The 19,900-nt window shown below is 35.0% G+C and overlaps 1 protein-coding gene and 1 long non-coding RNA gene across 2 annotated transcripts; both read left to right on the top strand.

Moving 5' to 3' along the window:
• The first annotated feature begins 4,822 nt into the window (after positions 1 to 4,822).
• LOC144563786 (uncharacterized) lies at positions 4,823 to 5,108 on the top strand. The gene is made up of 2 exons (XR_013514428.1): positions 4,823 to 4,961; positions 5,004 to 5,108. It is a non-coding gene; the product is annotated as an uncharacterized LOC144563786 (long non-coding RNA).
• Positions 5,109 to 10,310: 5,202 nt separating this feature from the next.
• On the top strand, positions 10,311 to 11,621 carry LOC144564298 (trans-resveratrol di-O-methyltransferase-like). The gene is made up of 2 exons (XM_078313894.1): positions 10,311 to 11,102; positions 11,212 to 11,621. Exons 1-2 carry the CDS (start codon positions 10,797 to 10,799, stop codon positions 11,458 to 11,460), a joined length of 555 nt encoding a protein of 184 aa, XP_078170020.1. The 5' UTR covers positions 10,311 to 10,796; the 3' UTR covers positions 11,461 to 11,621.
• The last annotated feature ends 8,279 nt before the right edge of the window (positions 11,622 to 19,900 follow it).

The raw sequence follows: 19,900 nt of genomic DNA, 5'->3' as shown, positions 1-19,900 counted from the left end.
GACCCGTATGCAGATCCGTTGAATGACGCTCGTCTCGCTACGTAGGAGTGTCCTGCGTGCGTCCGTCAAGCTGAGGAAAAGAAGGGACCAAGTTCCTCAACTCGTAAGGCTTAGACCCTAATTGTATGCTGTTGTAATATTTTATGTTTGAACTGTAACGGGTTGTATAATTGCTATGTTTGAACTGGTTGTTGTTGTATGAATTTTATGTTACTTTATTTTATGGACTCGATGGTACTGTATTATTTAGTAATGTATCTGGATTTTATGAATTTTTTGTTGTAGTATTTATGTTGAACATGGGCTGCATTATTTTTGAATATGCTAGAAATAAGTATAGTTCTAAAATAGTCTAACATAGTTCAACAATACAATCAAAAGCGCAATTAAAGTTCATAACATAGTTCAAACCAAATAAATCAATTTGCATAAGCAAAATAGCAAGTTTATCTGCCACCACGTCTGAATAAACCTAACAAATGACTAGTTCTTATGGTACCAGTGACAGGTGCGACATTACTTGTAGAGGCTTGGTTACTAGATGATTGGCTTACAGGAGGAGAGGGTTGTGTTCTACCAGTTGCTTCAGCAACAACTCTAGCATTTTCTCTCTCGTTGTATTCGTTTATGGCATCTGAATATAACAACGCAATTCAGTTAGAAATATAATAAAAACATAAATAAATTTCGTACAATGCTACATACCTGCCCTGTGCCTGTCGGAAACAGAACATCGAGCCTGATTTCTCGACGGTCGCCTACCACCCATCTCGTTCATGGTCATTACAATATGCTTGTGTCTCCTCCTTCCCTTTCGTATCAATCCTTCTGAAGAGAGTATTCTATCACCGACATATGCAGGACACTCATGCTGATTAGGATAAGAATGGAAAGATCCACCCCAAGTGGAAGCAAGGTAATCGGTACGGTACATGTCAGCGACATAGTGATCCTCGCAGTAGTTCCTCACTCGGCATACCGCCATCACGTGACTGCAGGGTATGTGACTTAGCTAGGGTCCTTGGCATGTACAGATTACTGCCCTGGCATCTCCGAATTTAACCACGTACGACTTGCAAGCCCTCTTGACAAACGCCATAGTGCCATCTGGTTTACGGCTGGTAGGAACGTACTCATTTGGATTTTGCACTTCGAATTATGTTCCATCATTACCCATCGGGATCACGGTCATAGTTGCACCTTTGTCCCTGTGTCATCTTAGTTTCTCCTCCACCCTTGTTGAAAATGACTGGTTCATCCTTATTAATTATGCGGCCTTAGCACGCCGTTCCTGAAACCAGGCATTTAACTTGTAGAATGTGTCCTCTACAACTGCAGCCACAGGCAACATCCGGCTCTGCGTGAATACTGCATTCAGCGACTCGGACCGGTTGGTGGTCATAATTCCCCAATGCCAACCTCCATCACGGGATTGATATATTTTCTCGTATGCTGGATCTTCGTTGACATCTCTGGAATTATTTTTGTCCACCTTCATTAAGTAGAGATTTTCCTTTGGCATGTACTACACAAAAAATAAGGAAATAGAATAATGTAAGTAAACAATTGTACTAAAAAAATTTGTTTTCTTAAAGTACAATAATATATGTAAACAATTGAAATACATGTACCTTTGCAAAACTGCTAGTCATCTCTACCACCCTTCTCGGCTTTTTCTTTGTGCAATTCCATCTAAATGTATCAGTAACCCACTTGTCGCCCCTGGTTGCCTTGGAAAGGTTCTCCGCAACGTGTTGCATACACAACCTGTGCACACACTGGCCATTACGGGTTGACCAACCGTAATCTTCATGATCAAAAACATATTTTATTCCTTTGTGCTGGTCTGATATCACACAGAAAAACTTCTCTTCTCCAATCACCCGTCTTCTTAAAAACTGCATAAAGAATCCCTAGTTCTCACCATCTTCTTTCTGAACAATTGCAAATGCCAAAGGCAACAGCTGGTTCTCAGCATCGTATGCACATGCTATCAGTAGCCTCCCCTCGTAACGGCCAGACATGAAGCATGCATCAATGCTGATAACGAGTCTGATGTATGGCACAGCTTGGATACAAGCACCAAAAGCCCATGCTATGCCCTTGAATTGTTGAGCTCCCTCTATTAGTACTCCGTCTTTATCAAAAAAGGGCCATGCCACCGATCATATACGATGCCGACATTTGTACTTGCCATGGCCTGGAGCAATGGTGCCAGATAGTCATATGAATCCTTCAAACTATCGAATATTCTGCAAACTGCAAGTTCACGACCTCTCCACAGCCTGTTGTATTTTGGGATTACATATTTGTATTTGTGTCTGACGGTCGTAGCCACCACCTTAATGCTCATCGATGGATCCAACTTAATGTCCTTCTCAATTGCATCGGCAATTAATGATGCCGTCAGTTGCGCATGGTCTGTCCTTATGGACGCAGACTTGCATGTATGAGGTGGTTCACACTTCTTAATCATCCATGCTTCCCCTGAACCCGCAGGGGTTGCAAAAAGGCAAAACTCGCAGCCTAGGTGAGTTTTACATAGCACAACTAACCTTGTTCGATCCCTTTTGTGTATTATACATTCCCAGTTACCGTGAACATGAGTCTCATTTATTTTCTTTATAAGTTCGTCTATGTTGGTATAAAGTTGCCCTGCGGCAAGTTCTTTATTGTATTCAACACGAGGACCAAAGAAACTAATGTCTGTCTCTTCAAAAGTTGTGGTGTCGTTGAATGTGGCAATCGGATGCTTTTTCCCCCGACCTCTAATCGGGAATTTTTCTGCCCTGGACAATCCTGGTACATTTGCATCACCATCTGATAAGTCATCAGCTTCCCAAACCCCTTGGTATTCATCCCCCGTTTCCATTTTCCTTTTTGGTACGACATCAATAGCATCTACATCAATATCAATATCAGTTCAATTAACGGGTACCGGTCCTGACTATGACATAGTTGGAAATCTAGAGATTATGGATGTCTGTCTCGGTGGTGGTGGTAACTCTTCAGTATTTTCTGGGGAGTTGTGGTATCCCTGGTTGTCATAACCGGGGCTGTGGTACCCCTGGTTGTCATAAGGGAAGTGTTGGTGGTACCCCTGGTTGTCATTAGTGGAGTGTTGGTGGTACCCTTAGTTGTCATAAGGGGAGTGTTGGTGGTACCCCTGGTTGTCATAAGGGGAGTGCTGGTGATACCCCTGGTTGTCATAAGGGGACTGCTGATGGTATTTCTGGTTGTCATAACCCGAATTGTCATAACCCGAAGGTCCAATCCCAGCTGAACTTGAAGGTCCAGCCCTATTCCACGGAACCCTCTTCGAATATATGTCCATTACCGGGACCCCACTAGCCACAAATTGAGTGTACACAACTCTCCACAAATTCGCATTTGTTATTGGAAATCTAACAAAGTAAGGTCTACCCCCCACGTGAGTTGTCAATCCGTGTAGCCAGTTCTATTTCATACCTGTTGGGGTTTACAGCAGTCTTTTCGTATATTAGCTGCTTAAGTTCTTGAAATGTGGTATTTTCATTAACCTCGAAGCCAAATGCGGCTTCTTTCGTGTACTGCACGCCGTCTGCATCCTTTTGTAGCTTGCCGCCCGTGTACAGTGCAACTAACATCTTTTCTTTAACAAACTACATTTAAAAAATAATTTTATGAGTATTACATGACATAATTACGGGTACAGTAATATATAGCTAATTGGGAAATTTTTAAAAAGAAATTAAAAAAAATTACAATTTTGCTACAGTAAGTGTACAGTAATTGCACCAGTTACAGTAAACTACTACAGTAAATGTACATTATGCTATAGTACGTGCAACAGTTACAGTAAATTCGCTACAGTAAATTTGCAACAGTAATGACTAATTATTATATGACATAATTGCGGCTACAGTAAATGTACAGTGCGCTACAGTACGTGCAACAGTTACAGTAAATTCGCAACAATAATGACTAATTATCATAATTAAAAAAAATACATATTCACTCAGCTCCTCGCCTGGAGAGAATTCTCAAATCGCGAATGACAGGAAAGATAAAACAGAACAGAAGGCTTAAAATCAGCTGGCATATGGGGCGCCCGTGGGGTTGGCGCCTCACTGGGAATTTTGGGCCGCCCCCAAGCCCATGCGGTCAGGGCATAAATGAAAAAAAAAAACAAAGGTTATTTTTAAAATTTCTTTTTTTTTTAGGATATTAATAAAAATGGCTGCAGATAAAGAGAGCATTGACTCGCTGTAGCTGTTCTTCTCAGAATATTAATTAACTAAAAAGCTATTTAATTTGCACCTTTCTTTTATTCACTTGTCATTATCTCATCAAAAAAAGATATTCACACAAAGAATGCTTTTCTTTCGGTTCAGTTCTGCAGTCCAGATATTTTTTTAGTGTCATCAAATTAACATGTTAATATTATCATTATATAATTAACTTCAATCCTCTTTTTAAACGAATGTCAGTCTGGGAAACAACAGGATAAAATTAACAAAATAAAGTACTAAAATGAAAAAAAAAGATAATATTGTATTTTGTAAGGACCATTCTTATAATTTACTCAAAATGAGCATACTTATATTACATAATATAAATAACCCAAGTAACAAACCCCTCGGAAGATCTCAAACCAAACATCCTTGAATTTCTTCAAGAAAACTAATTCTCCTCCAGTTCATTAGCACCACCTTTCCTATTTTTCCGAAAAATTCAACGAGATCTTCCTGCCCAAGACCTGATCAGAGATGGTCTACAATTGGGTGAACATAGCACTCACCATCGTCCTCCCAGCTGCACTGCTAGCTTGTATGGTTAGCTATTGTGGAGGCTCAGGCCAGAACAGTGGTTCAGGGAAGATGATGAAAGCCCCAGGGAGAGGTGGGGTCCTCATGCCAAGAGCAAACTTTGAGGCTAACCCTCGGGATTACTTTATTAGTACTCGTGCTAAGAATCCTCACGTTTAATAGAGACCATGTATTGTCATCGTTGTTAAATAGTAGTCGCCATGGATTTCAATTATGTACCTAGCTAGTTATGTTCTTAAAATTGTATCGCAGTGTGTTTGTTCTGTTTTTTCTAAATATATAATTTGTTTGCTGGAATTAGTGCAACGCCTATCTAATCTTAATTTCGTTTTCCTCAATTAAATCTACTTAGTTTGTTCTCCGATAATGCGGAGCAAATATTTGAGCCATGTTCAGCAACAATGTCCATGGATTATTATTGGGTAAATTTCTCCATAGGTCACTAAACTTTGTATTTTGTCATGAATTGGTCACTCAACTTTGATTTGTCCCAATCAAGTCACTCAACTTTCTATTTGTTCCAAATTGGTCACTCCATAACTTTTTCATTCAAAATTTGGACGGAATATGCTTATTCCGTCCAAAATTCAAACGGAATGAGCATATTCCGTCCAAAATACTAACGGAATGAGAATATTCCGTTAGTATTTTGGATGGAAAAGTTATGGAGTGACCAATTTGGAACAAATAGAAAGTTGAGTGACTTAATTGGGACAAATCAAAATTAAGTGACCAATTCATGATAAAATAGAAAGTTTAGTGACCTCCAGTAAAATTTACCCATTATTATTGGATAATATTTAGAAAAAAAAAAAAAAAACTAAAGATTTACTTTAAAAAGGAGCATGTACAGATGGACTGGTTAGTTACTGTTAATTACCGGACTTCACTTCAGGTGGGTCACAGACACTATTTCGGCGAAAAAAATCAAAATATTGAAATATTGAACTATTGAAATATTGAAATATTGAACATTTAAATATTGCTACGTAAGACAGGTTGAACCTTGTGAAATATTGAAAAAAGGAAAGATGAACCTAGTATATAGTGGCGGGTCCCGTCTATATTGATCTTTAAAACAGAAAAGTTATAGTTAGTTTATAGTGGCGGGTCCCTATATTCATCTTTCGTTTCCAAAGTATAAATTAAATAAGAATATTTCAAGGAAAAGCATTTCATCAGTAGCGCAAGCAGTCCACTTCACGATCACCAAGTCTTGTCTTAAATCTTAAGTAACAACCCGATATAGTGACTAAGTGAAGCAATTGTGATTATCTAAAATCGTATTTCATTGTATCTCATATATATACATAGTCATTTTGTCATAAAAGAGAGAAATAAAAAAATTATGATTGCAAATTTCTTATCGAAATTCAATTACTTGTTAGACGAATTCATTTTCTAGATGAGAAAAAATCATCCTGAAATTTTCCCTTCCAAGCTTCAATGGGTAAGGCTACGGTGCTATGAGTTGCATAGAGGGCTATGGTGCTACGGCTCAATATTTAAGTTTTCAAAATTCTAGCGGTCAATCCGAACAGTTCATCTTGTTCTCCATATTAATATGTGTTTGGAGACCAAATTTTACATTTTTTGGAAATGTTTTACTATTTTTTTAGATAGATAAAAAATCAAATATCTGAATGGTGCAGAATTTTTTAGATCAACTGATTTTTTACCTATCTAAAAAAATAGTAAATTTTTTCCAAAAAATGTAAAATTTGGTGTCCAAACACATATTAATATGGAGAACAAGATGAACTGTTCGGATTGACCGCTAGAATTTTGAAAACTTAAATATTGAGCCGTAGCACCATAGCCCTCTATGCAACTCATAGCACCGTAGCCTTACCCATCCTCAATTACATATACGTCATAGGGTTTTATCGCTAAACTTCACTAAATTTCCTGTGTTTTAGTATAATTTAAATTAAAATATGTCAAGAACTAAATTACTGTTGATTTTTATTTTAATTCTAGAAAATAATTACAAATAACAAATTTTGATAAAAATGTGGATCGCATAGTTTTTCTGTTGGAATCGCAGGAAGATAAAATTCAGATGAAAAAAATCAGAAGAATTCACTCAATTTTCCAAAGAGTTATTTTGTAAATTATACAATTTTAATACAACCATCAGTAAAACTTTTATTACTTCAACCATTAATTGCCTTCAAATAATAAATTTTTAATACAGCTGATAATATTGTAAATTTTGTATTTGTATTTGTTTCAGTGCCAATTTAGTGCCCAAAGAATGTTGCATGAGAGAAAGGAAGGTCCGTGTGCTCCAATTTTGACTTTTGATATGTAGTTTGTCGAGTAAAAAGGACGAGCGCTAAGCAATCCTTCAATTTTCTAACCTTCTCAGGTGAGGAGAGACGCACTACAACAAATTAGACACTTTTTGCGAGCAAAAAAGCGCTTTTACGACGGACGTCCGTCGCAAAAAGAAAAAGCTGAACAATGAGAGTAGTCCGTCGCAAAAAGTCACTTTTTTATCCTCGCGAAAAGTGTCTCATTCTTGTTGTGACAAAGTTAGAGCTCAGGTGTACTCCCCCTGACTGTCTTGAGTCTTTGATTGCGAGGAATCGAATCAAGGAGGTCTGTATATTGCTTGATTTCCATTCTTTTCCTCTTCCCTCCCTTTTTATGGTGGAGTCAGAGAAGAAGGGAGAAGATAGAACTGAAGAGTGGGCCCCTTCGATCTGTCTCCGCTTAGGGAAGATCATTTGTTTGGCTTAGGGTATTAGGGTGAGTCTGTTTCTCGCGAACCGAAGAACCTTCTAAATTGTGGTATGTGTAAGTCGCGTCCAACTAGCAAGAACTAGGTTGTGGGGTGTCGAGTGAGGTAGAATGAGCCATACTTAGGTTAGTCTCAAGTTTATTTTACTAATTTTATAAATTAATTGTCCTTAATCTTGAGGTAATTCTTCTGCTGTTCAATATCTTGTGCTTCATGACTACATCTTTGATGTTATATTGCAGTTCATTAATTCATCATTAATCTGTATTTATTGAATTTTCAGTTGTCATGAATCTGCATAATGTCTCAAAAAAGAAAACTGTAAAATGCAATTTATATATATTTTGCAAATCTTGTCAAGCAAACAAATATATTATAGCACAAGCCAACAGACTGTAGTATTATATGTTTGTGATTGTTTGATTTTATATTTTATGTTGGCTTTTATGTTGTTTTCACTTAATATTTCGTCCTTTTTATTTGCATGCTTATCTATTTGAACAAAAACAACTTATTTTACAACATATTTATAACAAATCAAATTATAACATATCAAATTATAACTAAATGAATTATTAAAATAAATTATCACAAATGTATTTACAAAATAATTTGATTAATATTTGAGAACTTTTATTTGATAACTTGTGTTGAGAACTATTTTGATTAGATGCAAGTTTGAAAACTAAGCAGTTCCATTGAAACCGTCTCCTCTAAGTTACAAACATGAAATACTACAATTCATATTCAACGTAAAATGCTACAACATGGATAAATCGTAACATAAAACAGTACAATAAAGTTCCTAAAATAATACAATATAATAGAGTTCATAAAATAGTACAACATACAATTCAGATACTAAAAATCATTAGAGTTCAAGCATAAAAATGTTACACAAGACAATAGAATTCATAAAATACGACGATACAATAAATCCAATCTATGGTTTACGAGCTGAGGAACTTGCTTTTGTCCGAAGCCTGGCGTATGCATGAAAGGTACTCCCACTTAGTGAGACGAGCGTCATTCACCGGATCTGTATCCTTGTCCATGCAGTTGGGGTGAATAACTATGCCACAATTAAAACAAAAAAAATATATCAACCATATCCCTCTTCACTTGACATAAAAGGCAATGTCCCCAACCAATTGGAGGGTTCTTGTCTGCCCAGCCCTCATCAAGCATTTCTCCAATGAATGGATCAAGGGTGCTCAATAATTCGTCGTAATTTTCAGGTGGATACATAAGTCGCATTCGCCTTCTCATGAGGGCTTTACCCGTAAAAACATTGTTAACAATTTCATTTTTTTTCTTCACATGAAATGGACATAGTAAGACCTATGATTTCAAATAACAATGATGGATTAGGCATTGAGTATTAATTGTAAACAATTTATAAAAATTAATAACAATTAGTCTGGAGTAGTTTGTAACACTTTCTAACAATTTCTAACAATTAATTGTGATAATTGCATGGAAAATAATTAAAAAAAAATACCAGAAATCGCCTCAGAATTTGCCCTTTTTTGCCTCCAAATCCGCCTTCTCTTTCTCTCTTTGAATTTTGATGAGTTTGAGAGGGAGGAGAGAGAAACAAGGTTTTTATAGTGCAAAAAACCCCCCAAAAAAATAAATTAAAAGTAGTGGACCGCCCCTACCTGGGGCGGCTTGGTCTTGACATGTGATTGCCTCTGACTGGGGCGGTCTGGTATTGATAGTGGGCGGCCCCTGTTGGGGGGGCGGTTAGGGCATTTTTTTTAAAAAAAATTGAAAGCATTTTCATTAAAAACTTTGTTTTTTAGGGTATAAATAAAAAATCCGGCTACTAATATATTGGTTAATTATAAAAAAAAAATTATATTAAAGTTTGTATGTGCAGATGCATTCTACAATATGTTCTTGATACTTCACATAAATATTATCAATAGTTTAATAACCTAAAATTGTAGTAGGTCTCCCGAGTTCCCATGGTTCAGAAGGAAATCCTCAGAACTAGTCGTAGCTAATTTTTGTAAATAAGGAGATATCTCAGTAATGATTAGTTTTTCGTTATTGACAATGGTTGCTAAATTTTTATTTGAACAATAGCACGTGAACAATAATTACAGGAAACAAAATACTTGTATATGCATTTTCGCGGTCTGTTTTCTATGCTTGAAACGTAATTATTAAGTCCAACAAAGTTAGTGGATAAGGTTAGGAAGGAGCCGAATTTTTATTTGTAGCATTTTAAAATAATAACATATTCTGAATGTAACTTGCAGCTGGGAAAAATTCAAAACAAAGCACAAACACAAACTTAATCTTGGGCCTTTGCCAATAAATGATTTTTGGGCTGGGAGAGGTTCTAGGTGTTGTTCATGTTGGGCTAGCTAAATTCTTCTTGACCCAAAATGAGTTTCTAGTAGGCCACATGAAAGGAAGTTTTTGGGTTTCTTTCTCTAAGCATCTTCTAGTGCTTCTCAGAACTGGGTCAACAAAATAGAAGATTTGGAACTAGGATATTCTAGGAAGGCCCGTAACGTATTTGGATAAAAAAATATTGTTTCTACTCATTTATGTACTTCTTTTAATTTCTTTTTATACAATTAAGGAAAGTATATCTAGTAATAAATTACTATATCTAAAATAATAAATTAGTAAGATTTTGATTCATTGTATCTACTCTCTTGTTAAGTCTTATATATACATGACATTTGGTTAACTCGCCCTTCATTCGCTGTATCTACGTACTCTAGACTTGTCAAGTCCTTTCTTAATCCTCTCAACTATTCCGACGCTGTTGCTACCAAAAAAATGGACAGCCACGTATCTCAAGCTCAAGCAGGGTTGTGGAACATGACATTTGGTTACCTAAAAACCATGTCTCTCAGGTGTGCTTTAGACCTCGGCATCCCCAATGCGATCGACAACAATGGCCACCCAATGACCCTCAGCCAGCTCCACTCTATTTTGGCACTTCCTCCCTCAAAGAAATCCCATCTGCGATGCCTTATGCGCTTATTGACCCATTTTGGCTTCTTCATTGAGAAGGGTGATGGGGAAGGCAATGAGGAAGTCTATGATCTAACGGCTCAATCGCGTCTGGTGACCCGAAAAGATGAATCAACCAACATGTTGCCCTTTGTATGTTGTCATCTCGACAATAAATGGCTGAAACCTTCTCTATACATGGGCGATTGGTTCATGCAAGAGGATGAGCGGATTCCAGTTGAGCACATGGATGCACCTTGTGGGAAATGGCAAGCCAAAATCCTATGGTTAACAAAATGTTTAATGATGCTATGATTAGCAGTAGTTGCTTGTTTAAGGATGTTATCATAAAAAATGGTACTGTTATTTTCAAGGGCATAGAGTCCCTTGTTGACGTAGGAGGCGGTAGAGGTGCAATGGCAGAAATTATTGCCAAAAATTTCCCTCATGTCAAGTGCATTGTTTTGGATCTACCGCATGTTGTAGGTGACAGTCCAAATGATGGTATCGTGAAGTTTGTTTCAGGTGACATGTTTAATTATATTCCTCCTACAGATGCAGTTCTTCTCAAGGTATAATTTTTCTTTCTTATCATTCTCATAATCTCATATATACTTATATTATACAATAAACACACAAACACAACAGAATTAGTTACCTATTGGAAACTCGATGTTATAGTTGATTCTGCATGATTGGAGCAATGAAGATTGCATAAAGATACTGCAGCGATGCAAAGATGCAATTCCTTCAAGAGAAGCTGGAGGCAAGGTCATCGTTTTGGAAGCAGTTGTCGGATCAACGTTTGCTATGATATCAGACGAACCACAGCTGTTGCTTGATATGTTAATGTTGACAGTAACTGGAGGAGAAGAGCGAGATGAGATTGAGTGGAAAAAAATATTCAAGGAAGCGGGATTTACTTCTTAAAAGATCACCCATACCGTTGGATTCGTGTCGGTCATCGATATCTACCCATAATTATTTGTGTTCTTTTTTCAGAACTTTATTTTATTTGCCTCTATTTGCTTGTTCTCAAAGCAATGTTAGTTGATCATAAATGAATTTATTTTGAAACAACAATCTATCCATTTCATAATACAAATTTCCTATTATAATTGATAGATCCATTGCAAGAAATTGTTGTTCTCTATATATAGAGATATATAATGAGTTAATGACTTATTTCATAGCATGGTGACTTCAAATTGACTGACAATTACTAGATTACGTTATGCCCTGCGGAGCTGATCTTTTCCAAGCGACAATCATTCTAAAGTAAAACGATTGAAGACAACATCTATCAATTTCTCTTTCATTTTCTTTCGGAGCTGAGATCAATAATATAACATCAGCACATGGCCTTTGGATAAAATGGACCATAACCCCACAAATAAAAAACCCGCCGATTATTTATGCTTCAGAGTCTTGAAATGGTGTTCTAATTAAAGACTAATTTTGTTACTGTGTTTAACATCCTAATTTTCATATGGTGCTCTATTATAGCACCTGTGATTTATCGTGATCAAAATCTAAATCATTTTTAAGGATTAATTGCTGGTATTGGTATACTTTTGTCAAATTCTTTAATATTTTTTTCATTATAGCCATAAAAATATTAAAGTTTTTTATCTTCTCATCATTGGACCTCTTGTAAATACATTCGCTCTGGCAAATGTCATTTCAACGCCTAAGAGCATCTTCAATCTAGCAATTGAAATTAATTGCTAAACAATAATTATAATTTTTTTAGAAATTAAACAATCCATCTCTACACACTAGTGGAAAATATGGAATCAGGATCGGTTATATACGCATATCAATATCGGAATACAACCGATCCTGATGAAGGCGATACTGATACTATCAGGATCGGTTTTTTATTTTTTAAAGAACCGATCCAAATAGCAACTATTAGGATCGGTTGTTTATTATAACCGATCTTAATAGCAGTTATCTGGATCGGTTTTTCTTAACGAACCGATCCTAATAGTTATATTCTGGATCGGTTCTTTAAAATAACCGATCCAAATTAATACCTATTAGGATCGGTTACTTAGGTTAACCGATACTATTTTTTTTTCTACCACTTTGAAAATAAATAGGATTAGGATCGGTTTTTTATAAAAAAACGATCCTGGTACTATTTTTTTTTTTGCAGAACCAACTTTGAAAATAAATAGTATTAGGATCGGTTGTTTATAAAAAACCGATCCTGATACTATTTTTTTTTCAAAGTTGGTTCTGCAGCAAAAAAAAAAAACAAAAAAAAATAGTATCAAGGTCGGTTTTTTATAAAAAACCGATCCTAATAGTATTTTTTTTTTTTTTGGAATTAGGATCTGGAAAAAAAAACTTTTAGGATCGGTTATTAAAAAATAACCGATCCTAATAGTAGTAATCTGGATCGGTTGTTTAAAATAACCGATCCTAATGTTTTATTGAAGCTAAAATTTTTTTTTTATTTCTTTGACCAGCTTCCATATATATTTTGCTGGCCAGCATCCTAATTTTTTTTTTTTGCACAGTAAGAAGCAATAATCAAATATCATATACACATCCTAAATTAAATATCATACACATCTTAAATTATTACAAAAAATTCATGTTCATACAAAGTTTTGTGAAGCATTACATATTATAACAAGAAATTTAAATCCAAAAAAATTAATTAACAAACATACAAGTGACTAATTGAGCTATTTCTTCAATTAACACACATTTTATGCAATTAATGTAAAGCACAACAATAAAAAAAATCAATAATTACCTCTTTTGCAATCACATCACTTGAGATTAAAAAAGATCCTAAAAATAAAAACAAAGGTAACAATTAGATGGAAAAACATTTTACAATAAAAAATACAAAAAAATGTGTTTTTAAAGTATAATAATGAGAAAATTAGATAAAGCTAATACCGTGATAGTTGATCGGCCGGATAATTAAGTAACTTGAGCGAGATGTCCTCAAGACTGTAAAAAAATATACAAACACCATTAATTAATTTTTGAAACAATAAAATAAATTAAAAACTGACACAATTGAGCTGGAGGTGCGAGAGGCTCGGCTTTGAGAGGAAGAGACGGAGAGAAAGAGAGAGAGAGACACGGAGGAGAGGGAGAGACAGAGACAGAGAGAGAGACACAAAGAGTACTGAGGATTTGAGAGGGAAATACGGAGACACACAGAGAGAGACGCTAAGTTGAAAATGAGAGGCGCGTAATGAAAATAAGAAGAACCCTAAGCAGGTTATATAGGGAGTTAATAGTATTAGGATCGGTTGTTTATAAAAAACCGATCCTAATACTATTTTTTTTTTTTGGCAGAACCAACTTTGAAAAAAAAAATAGTATCAGGATCGGTTTTTTATAAAAAACCGATCCTGATACTATTTTTTTTTCAAAGTTGGTTCTGCAGCAAAAAAAAAAAAATAGTATCAAGGTCGGTTTTTTATAAAAAACCGATCCTAATAGTATTTTTTTTTTTTGCAGAACTAACTTTGAAAAAAAAAATAGTATCAGGATCGGTTTTTTATAAAAAACCGATCCTGATACTATATATGAGAAAAATCACTGAGGTAAACCCCACTCATATTGATGGTCTATCAACCATCAAACGGCTACCATTTATTTTCTTTTCTGTTTGGTAATGCATGTACACGGATAAATATTAAGAAAAATGTGAAAAATATAAAAATTATTTATTTGTGTTTGTATGGCCAAATCAACTCTACCATGATCAATTTTGTACAATTTTATTATTATTAATGGCATCAAATTGTTAAATAGAATGCAGACCGTTCATTTCTGCATGATCATCCAACGGTGGGTCTGTAATTAAATGACATGTAATAATTTTTAAAATGATCAAGATATAAAATAGAACATTAATAACGTAAAAGTGCCGAAGGCCTGACAACTGTAAGCCTTGATCCAACGTAAACTATTTACGGCCGTGCGATGTTCCTATATTGTTTTGCTTTGATGAACTAGTAAATAAATCCCGATTTGTATCAAATTTTATAATGGTGAAATTAATATGACATTCTTTCATATTAACGGTTCCGATCGACCAAATGCTGATGTTCGTATCCGTTCCTTCACAACCCCACACAACAAGGGTTCAAGTCCTATGTATATTATTATATGGCACAAGTCATTGATGCATCATGCATGATTGTATAAAAAAAATTCAATAGTCAAAATGACTTCAAAATGAAATATCAATGTCAAATAATTAATTATATTATCACATAAATTTTAATAATATAAATTACATTAATTTTCATCAAAAAAATTTTATAATTGAACCATATGCCATATACACAGCCATATATATATATTCTATTAATCACCACACTAATTACATATAACACAAATGCCTAATTACATATACTTCTCAATATTAAAATTACAAACATAAATATTTTAAAATATTGAAAAAAAAATAATTATAAAATGAAATTTGCTATCTCAATTTTGAAGCTGTCACTGTGCCAATTTGCTTTCAATCCGAACAGAGCATTTTAGACTACATACATCGCACCACACAAAGTTGGTTCTGCAAAAAAAAAAAAATAGTATTAGAAATGGTTATTTCAAATAACCAATTCTAATACTATTTTTTTTTTCAAATTTGTTTCTTTAAAAAAAAAAAAAAAGTATCAGGATCGGTTTTTTTATAAAAAAACCGATCTTGATACTTTTTTTTTTTTGCGGAACCAACTTTGAAAAAAAAAGTATCAGGGTCGGTTTTTAGCAATAAAACCGATCCAGATACTGTCAGGATCGGTTTTTAGCAATAAAACCGATCCAGATACTATCAGGATAGGTTATTATGTACAGAACCGATCCAGATGCTATTTTCTAATATATTTTAATTTGTTAGATGTATTTAAGTTATCTGGATCGGTTATTATGTATAGACCCGATCCAGATGCTATTTTCTGATATATTTTAATTAATAAGATTTATTTGAGATAAAAATAATATATAAGATTTATTTGAGATATTTCAATTATCAGGATCGGTTTTTTGTTAGAACCGATCCTGATACTATCAGGATCGGGTTTTATAAACAACCGACCCTGATAGTTGAATTATTAAGATCAGTTATTTAGAATAACTGATCCTGATAGTATCAGGATCAGTTCTAACAAAAAACCGATCCTAATAGTTCATAAATCAGGATCGGTTGACAATTAAACCCGATCTGAATAGTTTTTAAGATCGGTTTTTTTAAGAAAACCGATTCAAATACCTTTTAGGATCGATTGGCTCATATAACCGATCCAAATAGGCCGATCCTGATTCCAGTTTTTACACTAGTGACATTGGTACAATCAATCAAACACTTGGGAATTAAACACTTGGACAACTCATCTTTGAAAAAAGATTTCTTATTATTAAGCAATAGTTTCTAACAATTTCTAAATAAGCAATAGAAGCCAGCAATTATATTAGCAATTTAGATGACCCTAGCCCACAGACCAATTTTGCGTTTTCGCATTCTTTGTATAAGAACGCTCTTTGTATTCATAGCCCACTACTAGAGAAAAACACTTTGTTATCGGTTGAAATTGCTATCCACCATTGGAGTCCAAACCATTGCCTATCGCCCCGATAGGAAATGTGTACCCATATGCTGTAGGTATGAGCCGATGGCGTTAAGCTCCAACGTGATCGGTTGAAAATTAGGAACCGACATGAATATTAGTTTTTCAGCCGTTAAATATGTTGTTAATATAGAAACACCATTGTCTTTGGATGTTATTAGCCGTTGGCAAAAGTGCATTACACTATCTGATGTGTTTGAGTTGGCGTTTGCATATCGTAGTTTGCCATCTGTTATTACTTTGAATCGTTGGTGATTTCTAAGTAAGGAGCTTAGTCAAAGACCACTCGCACTCTGATTTGACCTCCGCCATGGGATCGCATGGTGGGGAATCCACTGGCAGTGACATGGCAGACATTATAGAGTGAGGCTAAAGGGTACAGTTTTGCTTATATTAATCATGAAAAGAGATGATAAATCCAGAACCCCTCCCTCTCTTGAGTCTGCATCGTCTGCATTAACTCAACATAGCATCTTTTGAGTTAATACGTATCGGTCGTCCGATTGCAAACAGAGCTCATCCAACCCCGCCTAAAACAAAGGGCTCTTTGATATTAGTGCGAATTTAATTCACACGAATCTTAAAGCTTATTGGAAGGTCCATATGCATTAACTCAAAAGATTCCTTCTTGAGTTAATGCAGAGGATACAAATTGCTCTCTCTCCCTCCCCATATTGTGAAACATACTAAGGGTTACTAGCTGTCTTCCATTTGATATAATTAGTCACACTTGGTTGTGTTTTGAAAGATCCATTCCCTAGCTTTAATTAGTTTTGAAAGATCCATTCTGGTATGTCCTGGAGGTTCTCTTATTTTTTGCAATAGAACATATGTAAGACACAGATACATAACTTCATTGAAATGCATAATGCACTGTACATACACATAAGGCACTTATTTATTCAGGGTAGATTTAATAAACCATATCCTTCCAAACTAAAATTGAAACAAGCAGTTCTTTAATTACCCCTTCGAGTTCGAGCAGCTCCAATCCTTCTTGCCAAAAGGATAATCTTCACATATATCATATTTACAAAAAGGACTCCATGTTGAAAAGTTTGAAAAAATGCAGGCACAACTTGGAATGGTTAGTCTGTTGAAGAATAAAAAAGAAGTCGGTGTTGAAGGGGAGTGTTGAAACTAATCAACATCGAAGGCCCAGCCCATATCAGATTAGAAATAAAATGAAATTGCTAGATGCCTCTACATAGATTTGTATGAAGTATTGTGTAGAATAGTCCAAACCAATGTCAGTAACCTTAGAAATAATAGGAATAATTTAGAAGCTTCATTGACTGACATAATAAGAGTATAAATAGGGACCCTTAGTCTCCATTTTGTATCAAGTAAATCAAGCAATTCCTCTTCTAGCTAAGAGTGATAGTAGATTGGAGGTGTAGAAAATATTTAGTATATGTGCAGTTGTAAGAATAGTTTAGAGTGATAAATTAGTTTCAATATATTCTCTCTCCTCAACAGTAAGTAATCAAACAGAAAAAAATTTCCAACAAGGTTGAAAATCTAGCAAAAACTCACGATGGATGCTTCTGAACAAGACCATAATTTTTCCAAGTTTACATAATCGCATAATGGTCTGAAGTTTACCAGTTGTAAATTTACTAGTAAAAATTATAAGGTACTTGGAAGTTCGTAAAAATAAATACATAGATATAAGACAGACATACATAACTTCACTGAAATGCATAATACATCGTTCATACACATAAGGCACTAATTCAGGGTACATGTAATAAACCATATCCTTCCAAACTAAAATTGCAACAAGCAGTTCTTTAATTGCCCCTTCGAGTTTGATTAGCTCCAATCCTTCTTGCCAAAAGAATAATCATCACATATATCATATCACCATACCAGTCGACCAAAGTAAATAGAACATAGCTTCAATTTCTCTTCAAATAAAGAATGGCTACGAAGCCCCAAAAACTAACCACAAAGAAAAGAGAGAATGATCCAAACAATATGAGAAAATCGGTACCTTCATACCATTTTTCGTCACTTATTTCATTTGGGGAAGGCTGTGTTGTGCCAAGAGTCGAGCCACAACTATTTGACAGGGGAGGCCCATAGAGATTTGGGTTTCCTTCATAGCTGTTATTATCAAATGAAATAAATTGTGCTTCCACACCTAATGTAGGCCTGGATAAATTGTTATATGCCACAGAGAAGGATTCTAGCACTACTACAGAATAAGTGATTATACACGGACATAAACAAGCGAGCTACACGGATTTCCTGCCGCGTGGGCTGCCACGGTGTAAATCCTTGTATATATACATACGGATTTTTACCGTGTACAATTACTAATAGCTACACAGATTATTACATAAACAACCATTTGGAAATCCTTGACACTGACGCTCTCCATAACCGAGCTTCACGGATTATTACATAAAAAGCCGTGTACAATTAGATTTCTACACGATTATTTAGCTAAATGTCCGTGTAGCTCTCTTATTTTTTTTAATATTTTTTAATGTTGAAACACCTTTCTACACGGATATTTAGCTAAATATCCGTGTAGCTCTCTTATTTTTTTTTTAATATTTTTTTTAATATTTTTTTAATGTTTAAAAACATTTCTACACGTATATTTAGTAAATGTTCGTTTAGCTCTGTTATCATTTTTATTTATTAATATTTTTTAAGCATACTTCATACACGGACTTTAGTTAAATATCTGTGTAGAATTATTTTTTTTCCAATTTTTTCTTTTTCTTGTGCCCAGATGAGAATTCGGCACCAAGAAAATCAATTTTTTTTTAAAGAAATCTTGTGCCGAGATGAGAATTCAGCACCAAAGCAAATCAAAATTTTTTTTTAATGTTTGTGCCGAGATGAGAATTCGGCACAAAAGATATATTTATTTATAACCAAAAATAAATATATCTCGGCACAAGGAATTCGGCACAAGAAAATAAATATATCTCGGCACAAGGAATTCGACACCAAATATATTTATTTCTTTCTCCTACGACAAGAAAAATTGTTGACTAACAGATCGACCGTTTCAACATTCCTCTTGTTGCATTTTATCTCACAAAAGCATGTTGGAATGATGCATCTCTCAGTATCCGCTTTTGACTCAACTATTTGGACTTCTCCTTTACAACTCGAAGTCCTCATCTTCTCCCGACTAATACTATTTCGAATTCTTACCCTCACTCTATAGGTAGCTATAGTAAATAGTCATTCCACTCCTGCCGCTCTTATTCCTATTCAAAAGTATCACCGACAGGAAGGTATGGACACTCGAAGCCAGCGGGCAAGACCAACTTCGCTATCTCTTTCTCCGAAGCAAGAAAATCCACACCGCAGATGAAGTTGAAGCTACTTTGACTTTGGTTTGGCAATAAGCCAAAAAACCTGAAGAACTATGTAACACTGTGAACTTTTAAAATTCAGATTTTATTTAAAATAATAAGTGGTTAAATCGAATAATATATATATACGTATATACGAAATTAGTGACGTGGATGGTGAACAATAATTATACGATTAATTGTGTTAAGAAAGAGGAACAATAGGTGTTATATAAATCATTTAAACAATATCGAACAAGTGGAGGGTTTATTTTGCAAAAAGACCACTTACAAGTGGGGCCCCTTGTCATTATTTTCTCTCCCCTCCTTCCTTTCTTTTCCTGCGCCCCCTCCCTTTTCCTTTGCTTCCGCCAAGAGAGACAGAGAACGAGAGAGTGAGAGAGAGATCTAAACCCCCCGGTGACCGTATTGCCC

The sequence above is a fragment of the Carex rostrata genome, chromosome 13 (assembly GCF_964058835.1).
Source record: "Carex rostrata chromosome 13, lpCarRost1.2, whole genome shotgun sequence".
NCBI lineage: Eukaryota > Viridiplantae > Streptophyta > Magnoliopsida > Poales > Cyperaceae > Carex > Carex rostrata.
Note: the sequence above shows the minus strand (reverse complement) of the source record. Positions and strands in the feature narration are given on the sequence as shown.